Source organism: Pristiophorus japonicus, chromosome 3, assembly GCF_044704955.1.
Source record: "Pristiophorus japonicus isolate sPriJap1 chromosome 3, sPriJap1.hap1, whole genome shotgun sequence".
Lineage (NCBI taxonomy): Eukaryota > Metazoa > Chordata > Chondrichthyes > Pristiophoridae > Pristiophorus > Pristiophorus japonicus.
In genome coordinates, this window is record NC_091979.1 from 315,044,664 (window position 1) to 315,060,718 (window position 16,055).

Below are 16,055 nucleotides of genomic sequence, written 5' to 3' on the forward strand. Positions count from 1 at the left end.
GTTCTTTTTAGGTGATTTGAACATCTGAACAAACATCTCATCATACTGTGGCCGATTTAAATTTATTTTGGGTGTTTTAGTAGGTAAATTTATTGTTTGTGAACAATAGGTATAATGCTGATTGTGATTGTAATGCGGGCCTGTAATTTCTCAGCCTGTCTTGATGACTACGTACATGCTGCAGACTAGAGATGGCAGGCAGAAGGCATATTCAAGAGCATTATGTGCCCAATCAAAGAGGTGGCGAGAACTTACACCCCATGCACTTACAGGGAGAAGCGGTCTTATCTGAGACAATGCGCAACAAGGTTATGTGAAATAAAAAACATTTAATGAGAACATTTGTATAAAATCATAATTAGAACTGTACAAAACACCCCACCCCTCAACAAATTGCTAACATTTATATCATTCATAAAAGTGTTCACATTTCAAACAAAACTTCATAATCATCGAACACAAATGCAAAAAAACAAGGCACCCCCCTTCCCCCAAACCTCCCAACAAAATAGCAACCACAACATAAAAATACTGTGACCAATACAACTCCTGTGGCCAATCACCTCACTTTCCTTTCCCCCCCCCCGGCTTCTCCTCCCCTCCTCTAACCTCTACCCCTTCCCCTCCTGACTCCAAGCCGCCTTGCTGAGGAGCTGCTCAGGCGCTGCTTCATTGGGGGGGAAGACAGCAGATCCGCTGGTAGGACTGTCCCGAGGAGGGAACATCCTCCGAGCCAGAAGCAAGACCTTCCTCCTGGCTCTCATGTCATTGGCAATGGGGGTGCAGTGTCGCGCTCCGGGACCACTGGGAGGCCTCTGCCACCAGTGTTCCAGGCTATCGCCTCCACCATCTGCGGCACGTACTCTGTCATGGTGGCGGACATGCTGACCAGCTGTTGGGATATGCCCCCCATTGTCTGGAGGATCTGCTGACCTATCTCGACACTCCTCCTGGACAAGTGTACCATGTCCCCATTCAAATCTGCCACTTGTGGAGCAGACCTGCTGTGTTGAACCATCATGGTCGGCGCCATCATGGAGACACCTCGGGTGCCCTGCGGCAAGGTGCTTGAGCCCACTACCTCCACAGTGGAGGAGTAGCAGGAGCACTAGATGTCATTGGTGCCGACTGCATTTTGGAGCTTGGCGATGCAGGTTCCTCGAAGTCACCACTGTCATCCGTGGAGAAGGCACCCTGCAGCTCCACGGGCGATAATCGGGGCTCCTCAGCACCAGATGGACGATCGCCCGGCGAGACCGGCCCCACACATCCACCTTCTAGGCTCGGTGGTGTTGCATGGGGCGGGGCTGCACTGCTGGCTGAGCTACAAAACATAAATGAGCATATTAGAGGAGAAGGGGGTGCTAGGGTCACAAGGTGATTCCAATGCTACACACAGCATATGCACAACAAAAGCACCACCGATGTCAAAATCATCACAGACATCACATTTCATGACCATATTCTGCATTACAATGATTTTCATGAGGCCATCGTTATTTAGAAAACACTTACCAATCATCTATCATATATAATTGTTCGGATATGAGTGGGTGTGGCATCTATTGACTTTACATCACACAATGGTGTATATTTACTCCCCTGGCATCACATCAGGTTCTGCTGCTGCTTGCGTGGCCGACTGGGGGTGGCTCCCCACTAGTGCCAGCACCCGCTCCTCGATGTCGGTGAGCTCGTTGATGACTGGTGACCTGCCACCCATTCGCCACTGCTCAGCTCTATTCCTCGAACGCTTCTTCTGTAAAAGATAACACCAACATGACATGGCATGAGATCATTGCTAGGTACTGTCACAGAGACTGATACAACACATAATCATGATTATTATGAAAATGATTCTTTACCATCAGCATAGGCTTTGAGTAATACATCCCTGGTATAAGTGTAAGACATCACATCTGATTTTAATCACTCATTACACTTACAATTCAAATTATATAAATATATAACTACATGTAAATAAATGTAATACTTTGGCGGATCCACAAGGTTGTCCCAGCGCTTGCGGTACTGGTTATCCTCATGCAACTCGTTCGTCACCGACGAGACCACCTCGGCTATGTCGGCCCATATCTTCTGGTAAACCTTTGGGGTGGGCTTCCCACGCTCAGCCCAAGTCAATTGACCCCAGCATGACTCCACCTCCTGCAGGAGGGAGGCATTTGCCTCGTCGGAGAATCTCCGAGCTCGTTTTCGTCCTCCCAATTATTCCTCTTCCACCTCACTGCTTTTGCCAGCGTCCTCGGTCTCCACAGCGTGCTGTTGCCTTCTCCATCCCTTCCATTTTTTTCCCCAAAAACTCTGTGCGAACAACGTTATTTGTGCACTCAATTCTTTTTGCTGCTGGTAAATCTCCCTCCTACCTCCCACAACAGCCAACCAAGCACACAACACACCCACACATGCTTTCAGTTCCTCTCTGCTCCCCCTCTCTTCTCTTCTACGCATGTATTGATGACCTCTGACCTCCTGAAACGCGGGAAACGACCATTGCCATGGCGTTGCTATGGACGCTGACAGTTGATGGCAGAAGGTCAAAAAAATTAACGCTAACGCCCATTTCACATCGCTCGCGGCAACACCCATTTTATAAAGTGGAAAGTTGGGGTTTTGAAAATGTGCGATAATCCAGCGATCTCAAAATCCAGATTAACCGCCAACGCTGGAAATAACGCCCATTTTTGGGTGATCTGCACAAAAGTGAAAAGTCTAGCCCAATATCTCCTTATGTGGTTCGGTGTCAAATTTTGTATAATAACAATCCTGTGAAACGCCTCCGGACAGCTTTCTACATTAAAGGTGCTATATAAATGCAAGTTGTTGGTGGAATTAGATTTATAAAGGAAATGTGGAATCCTTGGAACTATAGCCCCTTAGTGGCCAAATTCTTCAGCATCAGGATTGCAATTTTGTTTCGGGTCAGATGAATAGCTCTGCATTTTCATGAGCCTTCAGCATTACTGTATTTCTGAGTTAGAAAATTCTACTGGTCCAGACACAACATCATCATCATAGGCAGTCCCTCGGGGTCAAGGATGACTTGCATCCACACTAAAAATGAGTATCAGGTGACTGATGAACTCATTTTAAACGATGAAAGATACCAGTGCGTGAATTCTTTTAACGTGGGGTGGCCGTTGCACACCTGCCAGCACATGAGCTTGATGGAACAAGTTCTTGGTCCAGTGGCAAAGGGAACCAAGACGACTAGAGACCAGGCTCCGCCGCATGTGCCAATACATAAACACAAACATATGCCTACTTTCCTCCTTCCCTCCTTTCCTACAAGACACAATTACAGCTGTCTTGTAAGAAAGGCTAATGCAGAACATTTTAAAACTTAACTCTGTAAAATGTCACCAATTTAAATTTCCATATGGGGGGGAGGGAGGGAAACTGGAGGGGTGGGGTAGGAAGGGGAGAGTTGAATGCCCCGAAACTTCTGTAGAAAATAAATCTCGCACCTTCAGTGCTTGGGCTGTCTTTCAGAATTGTCTAAATCAACCACTACTGGCTGGTTACTTTTAACAACACCTTTACAAACATAGAATGTGCAGCACAGAAACAGGCCATTTGGCCCAACTGGTCCATGCCATTTATGCTAGGTGCAACAGCCTTATTACTGAACGGCAAACTGAGCAGTAAAGATCAGCTGGGTTGAAGGTGGGTTGCTGTAACAGTTTGCAAAATACTTAATAGATTTTGTTGGGAGGGGGAAGATGAATTAAAAATAAAGCCCACAACTCCTTTTTAAACAGAGATTTTTCTCTTCTCCCCCCACCCCCCTGCTCCTTCCAATCTTGCACTTTTTAACCAGCCTAACAAAGGTGTGAAAGGCATATATTCAAGGCACAGACTTGAATCATCGAGCAACTCCCACTTTTTCAAGAGCTTGTGCGTGGTCCCAGTGGCCTTTCTATTTGAGAGTGAAATTAAAATCACAGTCTAGGCATTTCGTATTGAAATCTGCACGTTGCAAAAGGTGGTGGGTGTTGCGCATTGCAGTACAATGTGTGCATTACTCACTTCTGCAAGGGAAGTGGAATGGCTCAGTGCAAGCCGCTTCAAAAAAAATACCCCCCGTGAATTTTCCTTCGGTGCAGGAGAATCTCCACTGAAGCATTCATATGGTGCAGAAGAAAACAATGTTTGTATCAGCCAGCTCTTGGTAAGTACAAAACCAAACCAATCATCGCCACCAATTTATTATTAAACTAATTGTTTCCAATCGGTTCACTTATCTAGGTAAAGTGTTCGCAACTGATGCACTAATAGATGAAGTGCTTACTTGTCAAAATGAAGCCAGCTTGGGAAGACTGAAAAGTCACACCTGGAACAAGGATACGATCAACCTCAAAACAAAACCCAGTGTGCAGGGTACAAAAGAAAAATACTGCGGATGCTGGAATCTGAAATAAAAACAGAAAATGCTGGAAATCTCAGCGGGTCAGGCAGCATCTGTGGAGAGAGAAACAGAGTTAACGTTTCAGGTCGATGACCTTTCGTTAGAACTGGCGAATGTTCGAAATGAACAGATTCTTAAGAAGCACTGAAAGGGGATGGGGAGGAGGAAGGAACCAAAGGGAAGGTCTGTGATAGGGTGGAAGGCAGGAGAGATTTGAGAGACAAAAGAGATGATGGGCCGACTTGAGATGGTAATGGCAGAAGTTAGGAAAAGTGTCTAGATATGATGTGAATGGCAGAATAATTATCAGCTGCCATAGGAAACCAAGAAAAAAATACTAAGATTGGGGGGGAGGGGGTTTAAAAAAAGGAGGAAAGGGAGCAAAATATGGGTCGAGGTTATGGTCTGAAATTGTTGAACTCGATGTTCAGTCCAGTGTGCAGGGTTATTGACGCCATCATTACCCCCTCCTACCATCGTCACTGTTGGTAACTTGATGAGTTCCACCTCCAACATCTGAACGACTTCATACACAGCAAGTGGCAAGAAAAAATTATCAACTGTAAAATCCTCAAGCGTACCAACATCATTGACTTGAGTCTATCTTGCTGCACTGGTCAGACCATGTTGTCCTTATGGAAGAATCCAGAATGCCGAAAAGGATTCTGTATAATGAGCTGGAACAAGGCAAGTGAAACCAGTGAGAAATAAAATACATGGAACAAGCTGAAGCACTACCTTATCTATGCAATATCAGGATTGACAGTTGATCACACAAGCAGCAATACATGGTGGTGTCGGCTAATACAGGTGCCAGCACATTGATCTCCTGAAGCATAATTGGCAAAAGTGGAAAGGTGAATAGTCAGTTGGAGTGTTTGGGTTTATGAAATGTGCAGGAAAGTTTGCTTTGCTTGTGTTGGCCATAATCGTCACTGGGGCAGTCATCAGTTAATACTCCAACAATAATCATACTCGTGGAGGATAATCACCAATATGAATTTCAGATTTTGCAGTGGATTTATATCTGCAACTCAGCACAGAAAAGGAAAGTTTGTATGCTGCAAAGTATATGGCATTTTCAAAGTGTAATATATTTAAAACTGTGTTGGGTACAACTGTTCATGTCTCCATCTTCTGCCTTTACCCCCGAAATACTGCAGAAATAGCTGATTAAAAAGAGAAGTAAAAGGGATGAGAGGAAAGGATTTAAGAAAAGAATGAAAGTAAGATGGACAAATAGGAATGACCAGTACCCTATTTTCCTTTTTGAAATTACTTGAACTTTATTTTTCAAATTATGAGGTCTTGAGATTTTTGATCTCAATTAGATTTTGTCGAGCAGAAGTTTGGATGCTTTCTGAACTCCGTGCAGTTCTGGAATTTATTTCAGCTAAAGAACATTTAAAAATAACTTTTTTTTGGCTGTAGTGCCAAATATTCTCTCATTCTTCCTCTTGCTCCTGCCCCCCGCCCCCCATTAAGGAACCAGTCCTCTTGTGTATTTGTCTACCTGACTTCATTGTTGTAATACTTGTATAATTTTAGATATTATATTAGCTCTTTGCATATTAATGCAGTGTTAGGGGGTACATGTTCATTAGCAGTATCCATATTACTTTAGTAAGTTTTTAAAATACTTTAGCAGCTTTTATGGCTCTCGACTTGAATTCCAATCCTTGCCGTGCCATAGACGGATTAACTTTTAGTGGGATGGATGAAGTGTCCCTGGTGTGACGCTGAACCATACTTGCTTACATTATAACCAGCATCCAGATAGTAACATTGGAAGACTTTTGTGGATATGCTAACTAATTAACCTTTTAGCAGTAGAATTATATGTGATGCTGGAGGAACTAAATAGGGAAAGTAACAAATATGCAGCAATCAGTACAATTGCCATTGCAATTTGTAATTGGGTTTTTTAAATAATCATGTTTTACATTTGAGAGGCTGACAAACTATAGAAAATGTTCTCAAATTACATAGAATTTACAGCACAAAAACAGGTAAATCGATGCTCCAGAAAATAATCTCCGAAGTTTCCCCGATGTTTGTTTGGCCTCTAATCTGCAGCTGGGCAGCGTGGCCAGTTGCCTCGGGCGTGGAGCCTACGGTCTGCGCTGGAAAAAGATGCAGGGCCTTCTGGCATGCGTGGGGGGGTTGGGGGGGGCGGAAACTGACGTTCTTGACATCACTGAAATGGCCACGCATGCACAGTAGAGCTCAGAGTGAGGTGCCTTCCTGGTCAGCTGCGGTAAGTACCCTCCCCCCACCAAGTCTCTCCGGTGCCTTCCCGCCGCTCGGTGGCCGCCGATTTTGTGCCGGTCCGCTCTGCTTCCCGCCTCTAGCCCAGATCGAATAGCCTCCGATGTACTTGCCTGCGCCGATTTCTTTAACTTTCCACAAGGGTTTTTTCGAGAGGCCACAAAAGCTGGCCTAAGTAGAAATGGAGTAACTATTAGCTGGCTAAAGTTGCCTAAATGGCCAGAATTGGCATAGGTGGCTGGTAACGCCCAATTTTGAGGGGGAAAATAAATTAACTCACTGAGTTACGCTGGTGCAAATTGATTGGGGAAACTGGGGATTTTTAAGTTAGGCCAGAAAAAGCAGCCTAGTGCAAATACTGCGGAAAATTGAGCCCATGCTCTCTGCATGCACCTTGTCGAGCCCCATGTTTCAATAAGATCATCTCTCATTCTTCTGAACTAAATGTGTATAGGCCCAACCTACTCAATCTAGCCACATAAGTCAACCCCCTCATCTCCTGGAATCAACCTAGTGAACCTTCTCTGAACAGCCTCCAATGCAAGTATATCCTTCTTTTTAAATACGGAGACCAAAACTGTAAGCAGTACTCTAGGTGTGGCCTCACCAATATCCTGTACAGCTGTAGCAGGACTTCTCTGCTTTTATACTCTATCCCCCTTGCAGTAAAGGCCAAATTTCCATTTGCCTTCCTGATTACTTGCTGTACCTGCATACTAACTTTTTGTGTTTCATGCACAAGGACCCCCAGGTGTCTCTGTCCTGCAGCACTTTGCAATTTTTCTCCATTTAAATTATAATTTGCTTTTCTATTATTTCTGCCAAAGTGGATAACCTCACATCTTCCCACATGATATTCCACCTGCCAAATTTTTGCCCACTCACTTATCCTATCTATATCCCTTTGCAGATTTTTTTGTGTCTTCGTCACAATTTGCTTTCCCACCCATCTTTGTATCATCAGCAAACTTGGCTACATTACACTCGGTCCCGTCATCCAAGTCATTAATATAGATTGTAAATAGTTGAGGATCCAGCACCGATCCCTGCGGCAGCCCACTCGTCACTGTTTGCCAACATTTATCCTGACTCTTTGTATTCTGTTAGTTAACCAATCCTCTATCCATGCTAATATATTACCTCCAACCCCGTGAGCTTTTATCTTGTGCAATAACCTGTTATGTGGCGCCTTATCGAATGCCTTCTGGAAATCCAAATGCACCACATCCACTGGTTCCCCCTTATCTATCTTGCTCGTTACATCCTCAAAGAACTCCAGTAAATTTGTCAAACATAATTTCCCTTTCATAAAACCATGCTGACTGTGCTTGATTGAATCATGCTTTTCCAAAAGTCTCGCTACTGCTTCCTTAATAATGGACTTTCCCAATGACAGATATTAGGGTAACTGGTTTATTATTTCCTGCTTTTTGGCTGCCTCCTTTTTAAAATGAGGCGTTACATTTACAGTTTTCCAGTCTGCTGGGACTGCCCCAGAATCCAGGAAATTTTGGTAGATTACAACCAATGCATCCACTATCTCTGTAGCTACTTCTCTTAAGACCCTAGGATGTAAGCCATCAGGTCCACGGGACTTGTCTGCCTTTAGTCTCATTATTTTGCCTAGTACAACTTCATTAGTGATTATATTACGTTCCTCCCTACCTATAGCCCCTTGATTATCCACTATTGGGATGTTTTTAGTGTCTTCTACCGTGAAGACCGATACAAAACATTTGTTCATCGTCTCTGCCATTTCCCTGTTCTCCATTATTAATTTCCCAGTCTCATCCTCCAGGGGACCAACATTTACTTTAGCCACTCTTTTCCTTTTTATGTACCTGTAGAAACTCTTACTATCTGTTTTTATATTTCGTGCTAGTTTACTTTCATAATCTATCTTCCCCCCTCTCAATCATTTTTTTAGTCGTTCTCTGCTGGCTTTAAAAAAATTTCCCAATCCTCTGGCCTCCCACTAGTCTTGGCCCCATTGTATGCCTTTGTTTTCAATTTGATACCCTCCCTTATTTCGTTAGTTAGCCACGGATGGTTATCTTTTCTCTCTGTCTTTCCTTCTCATTGGGATATATTTTTGTTGCGAATTATGAAATATCTCCTTAAATGTCTGCCACTGCTCATCAACCGTCTCATTCTATAGTCTATTTTCCCAGTCCACTTTAGCCAACTCTGCCCTCATACCTTTGTAGTCTCCTTTATTTAAGCTTCGGACCCTGGTTTGAGAACCAACTTTCTCACCCACCAACTGAATTTGAAATTCAACCATATTATGGTCACTCATTACTAGAGGATCTTTTACTACAAGATCATTTATTAATCCTGCCTCATTACACAGTACTAGATCTAAGATAGCCTGCTCCCTGGTTGGTTCTGCAATGTACTGTTCAAGAAAACTATCCCAGATACACTCTAGGAACTCCTATTCAAGGCTACCCTGGCCAATTTGCTTTGTCCAGTTAATATGAAGGTTAAAATCACCCATGATTATTGCCGTTCCTTTATTACAAGCCTCTATTTGGTCAACTCTTTTCTAGAGAAAAGAACCCCAGCTTAAATTCTTCTTGGTTATTTTGTGATATGATTTGTCGTGTTGCACTTTGAGTAATTGTAGCTTAAAGACAGAAAGAAAAAGTATCAAAATATTAACTCCTACAATAATTTAAATCTGAAGGACTGAGACTCCACACTTGTAAAAGTTAATTTTCAGTGCCAGGGAGATTGTTTGGCAGTAATTAAGACTTAACACGCTGTTAAAAATTCATTTTGACTAATGGACAAGCTCTAACTATTTCTGACATGTTTAGTGGGCATCTATCGCATAATTACCCCAACTTCACAGCGTTGCATGTATTTCTTGATTTCTGCATTTAACTGCGCATCTGCGATCACTGTAAGTTGCTGTCTGATTTACTCTTTAATAACAGTGAGCGCTGATAGCCACACTGTTACTTCTACCATAACATTCGGGCCATAAATTAAAAACAATTAAAAATCTACAATGCTTAAAACCTGAAGGAATGAGACTCCACACAATTTTCAGTGCCAGAGAAGTTGACTGGAAGCAGTTAACACTTAGCATGTTGTTAAAAGGGTATTTAGACTTGAAATTACTTGATTTTACTTTCTGTGGCGACTACTTCGTATATACCGTGCAAGTACAGGAACTACACGCCGCTCAATGCATTTCGATGAGGAGCAAGATAGCGAGATGCTGTTTTCGCGAAACTATTGGGGGAGTGGCACATCTCCAACACCAACTTTTCTATTTGCATGTTTAATTGTGCATCTGAAGTTGCTGTGGTATTTGCGCATAAATAACAGCGAGCACTATTAGCCTTGCTGTTATTTTGGCAGCAAATTTTGGGATGGAACATTATTATCAAGCTAATATTTTATTTCCCATATCTAATTCTGAAATCGGGTAACTGATTCTTTGTTTCATAAATCTAAGCTTAATGCTTGTAACAAAACAGAATATTTATCTTGGATAGCAGTTATTGAAGACTAAAGAGTTAGAATGGATGTTAAAACAAATTACTTAAAAGATCTCGAGGAAGATCAATTTTCAGACCACATTAAATGATGTATTCAGAGTTTGTCTGCAGTAAGAATCTGTTCAATATTTTTTTAACTGCTCGGCTTGATATGTATTCATTCTGTCTATGTAAACAGCATGTTTAGTAGCTTAAAAGCATGGTTAACATATGTGTTTGTTATATCCTAGTTTGGACATAATGGCTGACTTTTTTTTTACTTTCCCTTGCAGATGTGCAGAAAGACATTATGATGCTACTAAATTTAATTGCAGAGGTAGGTTAACGATTGTAGGAACTTCCATAATGAGATTAAGTCATAGCAGCAGGTCTATGTGTATCATTATGTACCACTTGCCAGATTAGAAATATGTAAATAAAATGACGCTTGCCAAATTGTTGACATTTGGCACAAGTTGGTGATACAAATCTCAATGTCCTGTACAGGTTGATTCTATTGTAACAAGCAGTGTAGCAGGAATTGTAATACTCTGTTTACATTATGACACAATGACGTGGTTGCAAAAAAAATTGGCAATAATCTGTAGCCTAGGACAAAATGTCCAAAGTGTACACTGCAAAACTGCCTTGTGCCTTTTTTCAAATGAGTGTATCCTGCATTACGTTCACCTTTTATATGCTGAAGACATGTGGCATTAGTTATTTTTGGCAGAGCAGGTAAAATAACCAATGTAATTTTGAATAACAGTATTTCAATAGCTTTATTTATTATTTTCTTTTGCTATGACGAGTAACATTTTTGTGTACCTCAATTTATATTCTGCCAAAGAAAAATTGTCCGCAAAACCTCAGGTGAAGTTTAATGTAGTTAAATCTTGGACTGATCTTAATCAGCATTCTAACTTTTTTGTGACTACTGTGCATGACATGTATTCTAAAATCATTGTTCATATGTTTATAAAAATAGTAGTTTGCTTGCTTTTCTGAATGACCGATTCTGTTCTCCTATTCTCTTAGTCGCACAGTATCCTTTTGAAGACCACAACCCACCACAGCTAGAACTCATTAAGCCATTTTGTGAAGATCTAGACCACTGGCTGAGTGAAGATGATAACAATGTTGCAGCAATCCATTGCAAAGCTGGAAAGGGACGGACAGGAGTAATGATCTGTGCTTATTTGCTTCATCGTGGCAAATTTCTAAAAGCACAAGAAGCCCTAGAATTCTATGGCCAAGCAAGGACTATAGATAAGAAGGTCAGTGGAATAGATTTTATTGCTAACCGATAACTTCTGAAACAAATGTGCAAGTGTAGCATTTTGTTTGAACATCAAATAAATAAGTGGTATATTGCTGATGCTCGTATGTATGTTTAAGCAAAAATAAACAATTTTCAGAGTTGGAATTTTGGAAAGGTGTCTGAATAATACCAATGAATTTAAAATTGGTGTTTAATCTTTATTTTAATAGAAATTTCAAAACAACTAGGAATCAAATTTCTCAATTGTACTATTTTCTAACTTCTAAATCATGGTAAAAGAAAATGGTTTAAATGCTTATAGACTAATAAATTGTAAATTAATAGCGCTAATGTCAATTTTATTTTTGTCCTTTTGCTTAGAACATGATAAATAATTGTATTCCACATGAACGTTTGGCTGCACTCTGGTACTATACTGCCAAAAGAGAATTGGGAATGTAGTTGTCACAGAAATCTGGCATGTTTCATTCGGTAAAGAAACGCAGAAGTGAATTGTAATATGTAAATAATTTGCATTTCTTACATGGAAGAAAAGTAGTTTTAACCAGTTCGGTGGTCCCAAATTGAATTGTTTAGCATACTTAGTGGATCAACAATTTATAAATACAACCTTGCTTCATAATTTCCAGTTATGGAGCTACCCATTTTATTAATATCTATTTTGACTTTAGAAATTGAAATTTCTTCATGAGAACTAGAATTATATTTTAATTTGTATCTTACCTATGTGACTTAGCTACATATGTGTCATAGAAGGTAGTATTCAAAGGAATGTTCCAGTCACTGAGGAGTTTAATCTACATTTATTTTCTTTTTCACATTTCCTCCCACCACAACCCTGCTCCCCTATATTTGTAAACTTCTATTGACTTTAGGATAGAATTAGGTGCAAAATCAAAGAAGCTACTCCCCTCTGTTAATTTTCATTTATTTATCAATTTTTTCTTTAGTTTTTCTCTCATTTACTGCCATTTTTTAACCTTTTTTTCCTGTCTCATTTCTCTTTGCTCTTGTTTTTTTTTCTTATCCACCTTTTGTGATTTTTGCTTGTTTTTCTTTTTTCTTCTTTGTCTTTGTCTCCTGTGCAAATAGCACCTTTTAAGTTATGTTCTTCATTCATTTGACCTCCACATAGAAATAACAAGTTGCAATCATTCCGTGGTAGACGACAACAATTGAGGACACTGTCCCACACCAGCTCCAGTTCGTGGTTCTGTTAAAAATACTAGATTATCGTCCTGTAGTATTGACCACTCATTGGAGTTTTGTGTTTCTCAAGATTATTGTTTGTTGCAAAGTTTCTTGTTATTTTACTGACAACACCTTGATTCTGAACCAACCTCAATTAGTCTACCTCAGGTCAGTCCTGCCTTGGCCGCCAGCCAAAATCAGCTCCTGGTTATTAAATTGGGGTTATATCTCATTGGCCATTTTCAATGATCAACTTGCACAATACCAGTTTACATTGTTTTCTTTGTTGATCAACTTTTCAAAGTGTGTCTCCTTCATTTGCTGGAAGGCAATTCTGATTACGAGGACATAGAAGCTTGATTCTCAGGCACAGAAAGACCTCGTGGTCTAGTTAACGCCTGTATTTATTCAATCCCAGGTCCGATAAAGAATCAACTGTTAAGAAATATTGTCAAATCCTATGTGAAGATGCACCAATTGATCCACTTTCTTCATACATTATTATGGCTCGGGAGAAAGCATTGGATTTTTCTAGGTCCAGGTCTACCATCAATCAGGAACTAGCCAAATGTTTAGGTTGACCTTCAGTGAAATAGCTTTAGTCAGTTCACTAGTGTGTCCTTGTTTCCAACTGGTGCTCAGGCAATTTTATTCTTTCTATCAGTGTCTTCATTATGTTTATCCCAGTATAAAGTTGCTTTTAAGATGGCAGCTACCACTACTACAGTATGAGCCTGGAAGAGAGGTGGGGCTGGGTCCTGCAATGTTCAGGCACCAATGAGGCCCAAGGAAGCCCCAAAATGTCAGTGTGGCTCAGTTGTTCGCCTATGAGTCAGATGGTCTTGGGTTCAAGCCCCACTCCAGAGACTTGAGCACAAAATCAAGGCTGACACTCCAGTGCTGTGGGAGTGCTGCACTGTTAGAGGTGTTGACCTTTGGATGCGACAGTAAACCGAGAATGTCTGCCTTCTCAAGTGGACAGAAATGATCCCATGTGACTATTTCAAAGAAGAGATGGGAGTTCCTTTTCCCTCACTTAAAAACAGATTATCTGGTCATTTCTGCTTAAGTGCTGAACAATGAGAGGGATCCATTGTTTTCAATTGAGTTACCCAAGGTGTGGAAGCTGTAGAGCTGCAGACATATTTTCGGTCCTGAAAAGGAAGGGAGGTGGAGGAAGAGGATGGAAGCAGTGCTGTTTGGGAAGAGTTTCAGATTCGAGTACTGTCTCTGACATTGACGTCTGGGTTTGTTAGTGATTGAGCATATATAGAATACAGTTACAGGGATTACTTCAAAATTGAAAGTCTAAACACAAACATATAGAATCATAGAAATTTACGGCAAAGGAGGAGGACATTCGGACCTGTGCCGGCCGAAAAAGAGCTATCCAGCCTAATCCCACTTTCCAGCTCTTGGTCTGTAGCTTTGTAGGTTTCGGCACTTCAAGTGCATATCTAAGTACTTTTTAAATCGGATAAGGTTTTCTGCCTCCACCATCCTTCCAGGCAGTGAGTTTTAGACTCATCACCACCCTCTGGATGAAAAAGGTTCTCCTCAACCCCCTCCAATCCTTCTATCAATTACTTTAAATCATGCCCCTCTAGTTATTGACCTCTCTGCTAAGGGAAATGCATCCATCCCATCCACTCTATCTAGGCCCCTCATAATTTTATATACCTCATTTGGTCAACACGAGGCCTCGGTTGGTCGCCTCTGAATCAGGAGGTCGTAGGTTCAACTCCCACTCCAGAGGCTTGAGCACAAAAATCTAGGCTAATACTCCAGTGTTGCACTGTCGGAGGTGCTGTCTTTCGGATGAGACATTAAATCCAGGCCCTGTCTGCTCTCTCAGGTGGACGTAAAAGATCCCATGGCACTATTTTTGAAGAAGAGCAGGGGAGTTATCGCTGGTGTCCTGGCCAATATTTATCCCTCAGTGAACACAACAAAAGCAGATTATCTGGTCATTACCACATTGCTGTTTGTGGGAGCTTACTGTGCGCAAATTGCCTGCTGCGTTTCATACATTACGACTAGATGTCAAAAAGTACTCAATTGGATGTAAAGCGCTTTGAGATGTCCGGTGGTCGTGAAAGGTGCTATATAAATGGAAGTTTTTCTTTTCATTGAAGTCTCCCCTCAGCCTCCTGTGTTACAAAGAAAACAATCCGAGCCTACCCAATCTTTCCTCATAGCTAAAATTCTCCAGTCCTCCCAACATCCTTGTAACTCTCCTCTGTACCCTCTCTAGTGCAATCATATCTTTCCTGTAATGTGGTGACCAGAACTGTATGCAGTACTCTAGCTGTGGCTTAACGAGTGTTTCAAACAGTTCAAGCACTACCTCCCTGCCCTTTGTTCATACCCCAGCTGGTTATATATTTACAAGCATTGCTACCATCCCCTATGTAGACTGCTGCGTAAGTAGTTTAGCAACATTTATTAGTAATGGCCTTTGGTTGTATCCAGTTGTGATGAGCTCTGTTCTGCCGAACCCTCCCTCTTCCCTGGAACCTCTGGGAGATTTCTGTTGACATAGCTACTCAGACTTTTTTCCAATCTTGAGCCCAGATTCCCAGAGCAAGTTTGAAGACTAATCATAGAGCTGATATAACCAGGAAAATGGTTCTGTATATGAAAAATCCATTGATAGTCATTAGGGAATTATATGCTTTCGAGTCCGTAGCTAGAATCCAAATCAGTGTATTAACTAGAATAATTTGGGTTCATGTTCAATCAGGAAAACCATTCCAATTCTATCCAGTACAAGATCTCCTTTGTAAGAGCTTGCTTTCAAACAGAAAGTGTCCTCTCACCTCCACCAATCAATATGCCTTGTGATTCAGGTATTGTTTGAGCTCGGGGGATCAAGGGGTATGGCGAGAAAGCTGGAAGGGGGTACATAAGTTTCATGTTCAGCCATGAACTCATTGAATGGCGGTGCAGGCTAGAAAGGCTGAATGGCCTGCTCCTGCACCTATTTTCTATGTTTCTATCGGTGCAGCACTATTTGTATCCCTTGCCTAGACTATACTTTCATCATGGTGCTTTTGTGCCAAACTATTCATGCAGTCCCTGTTGGTGAGTCTAGCACATTAGTTTTACTGCGGTTTATCCACTGTCCTGAGTAGTTCTTGCACATTGGCCCCTTTGTAGTTGTGGTCACAATGCACCAATATTTTCACTGGATTGTAGCTGTTGTCTTAACCACCATCATTCAGCTATCTCAACTAGCCCATCAAAATCTTGTACAGGATTTCTACAAACTTGGGGAATCTGATCTAGCATCGCCGTCTCCCTCCACAAAGTTTCCAACCTGACTGTTGAGGGGGCTATCTTCGAGGAACAATGTTTCCAGCACTAGGCATTTATTGGCTTTTAGAAAAACCTCTCC

General features: G+C 41.5%; 1 protein-coding gene across 1 annotated transcript in view; it reads left to right on the forward strand.

Moving 5' to 3' along the window:
• The window catches only part of ptenb (phosphatase and tensin homolog B), a 173,419-nt gene that overhangs the window by 117,276 nt on the left and 40,088 nt on the right, over positions 1-16,055 (forward strand). Inside the window, exons 4-5 of the mRNA XM_070876895.1 lie at positions 10,479-10,522; positions 11,224-11,462. Coding sequence (XP_070732996.1) covers positions 10,479-10,522; positions 11,224-11,462 — 283 coding nt within the window. The remainder of the gene's footprint in view (positions 1-10,478; positions 10,523-11,223; positions 11,463-16,055) is intronic.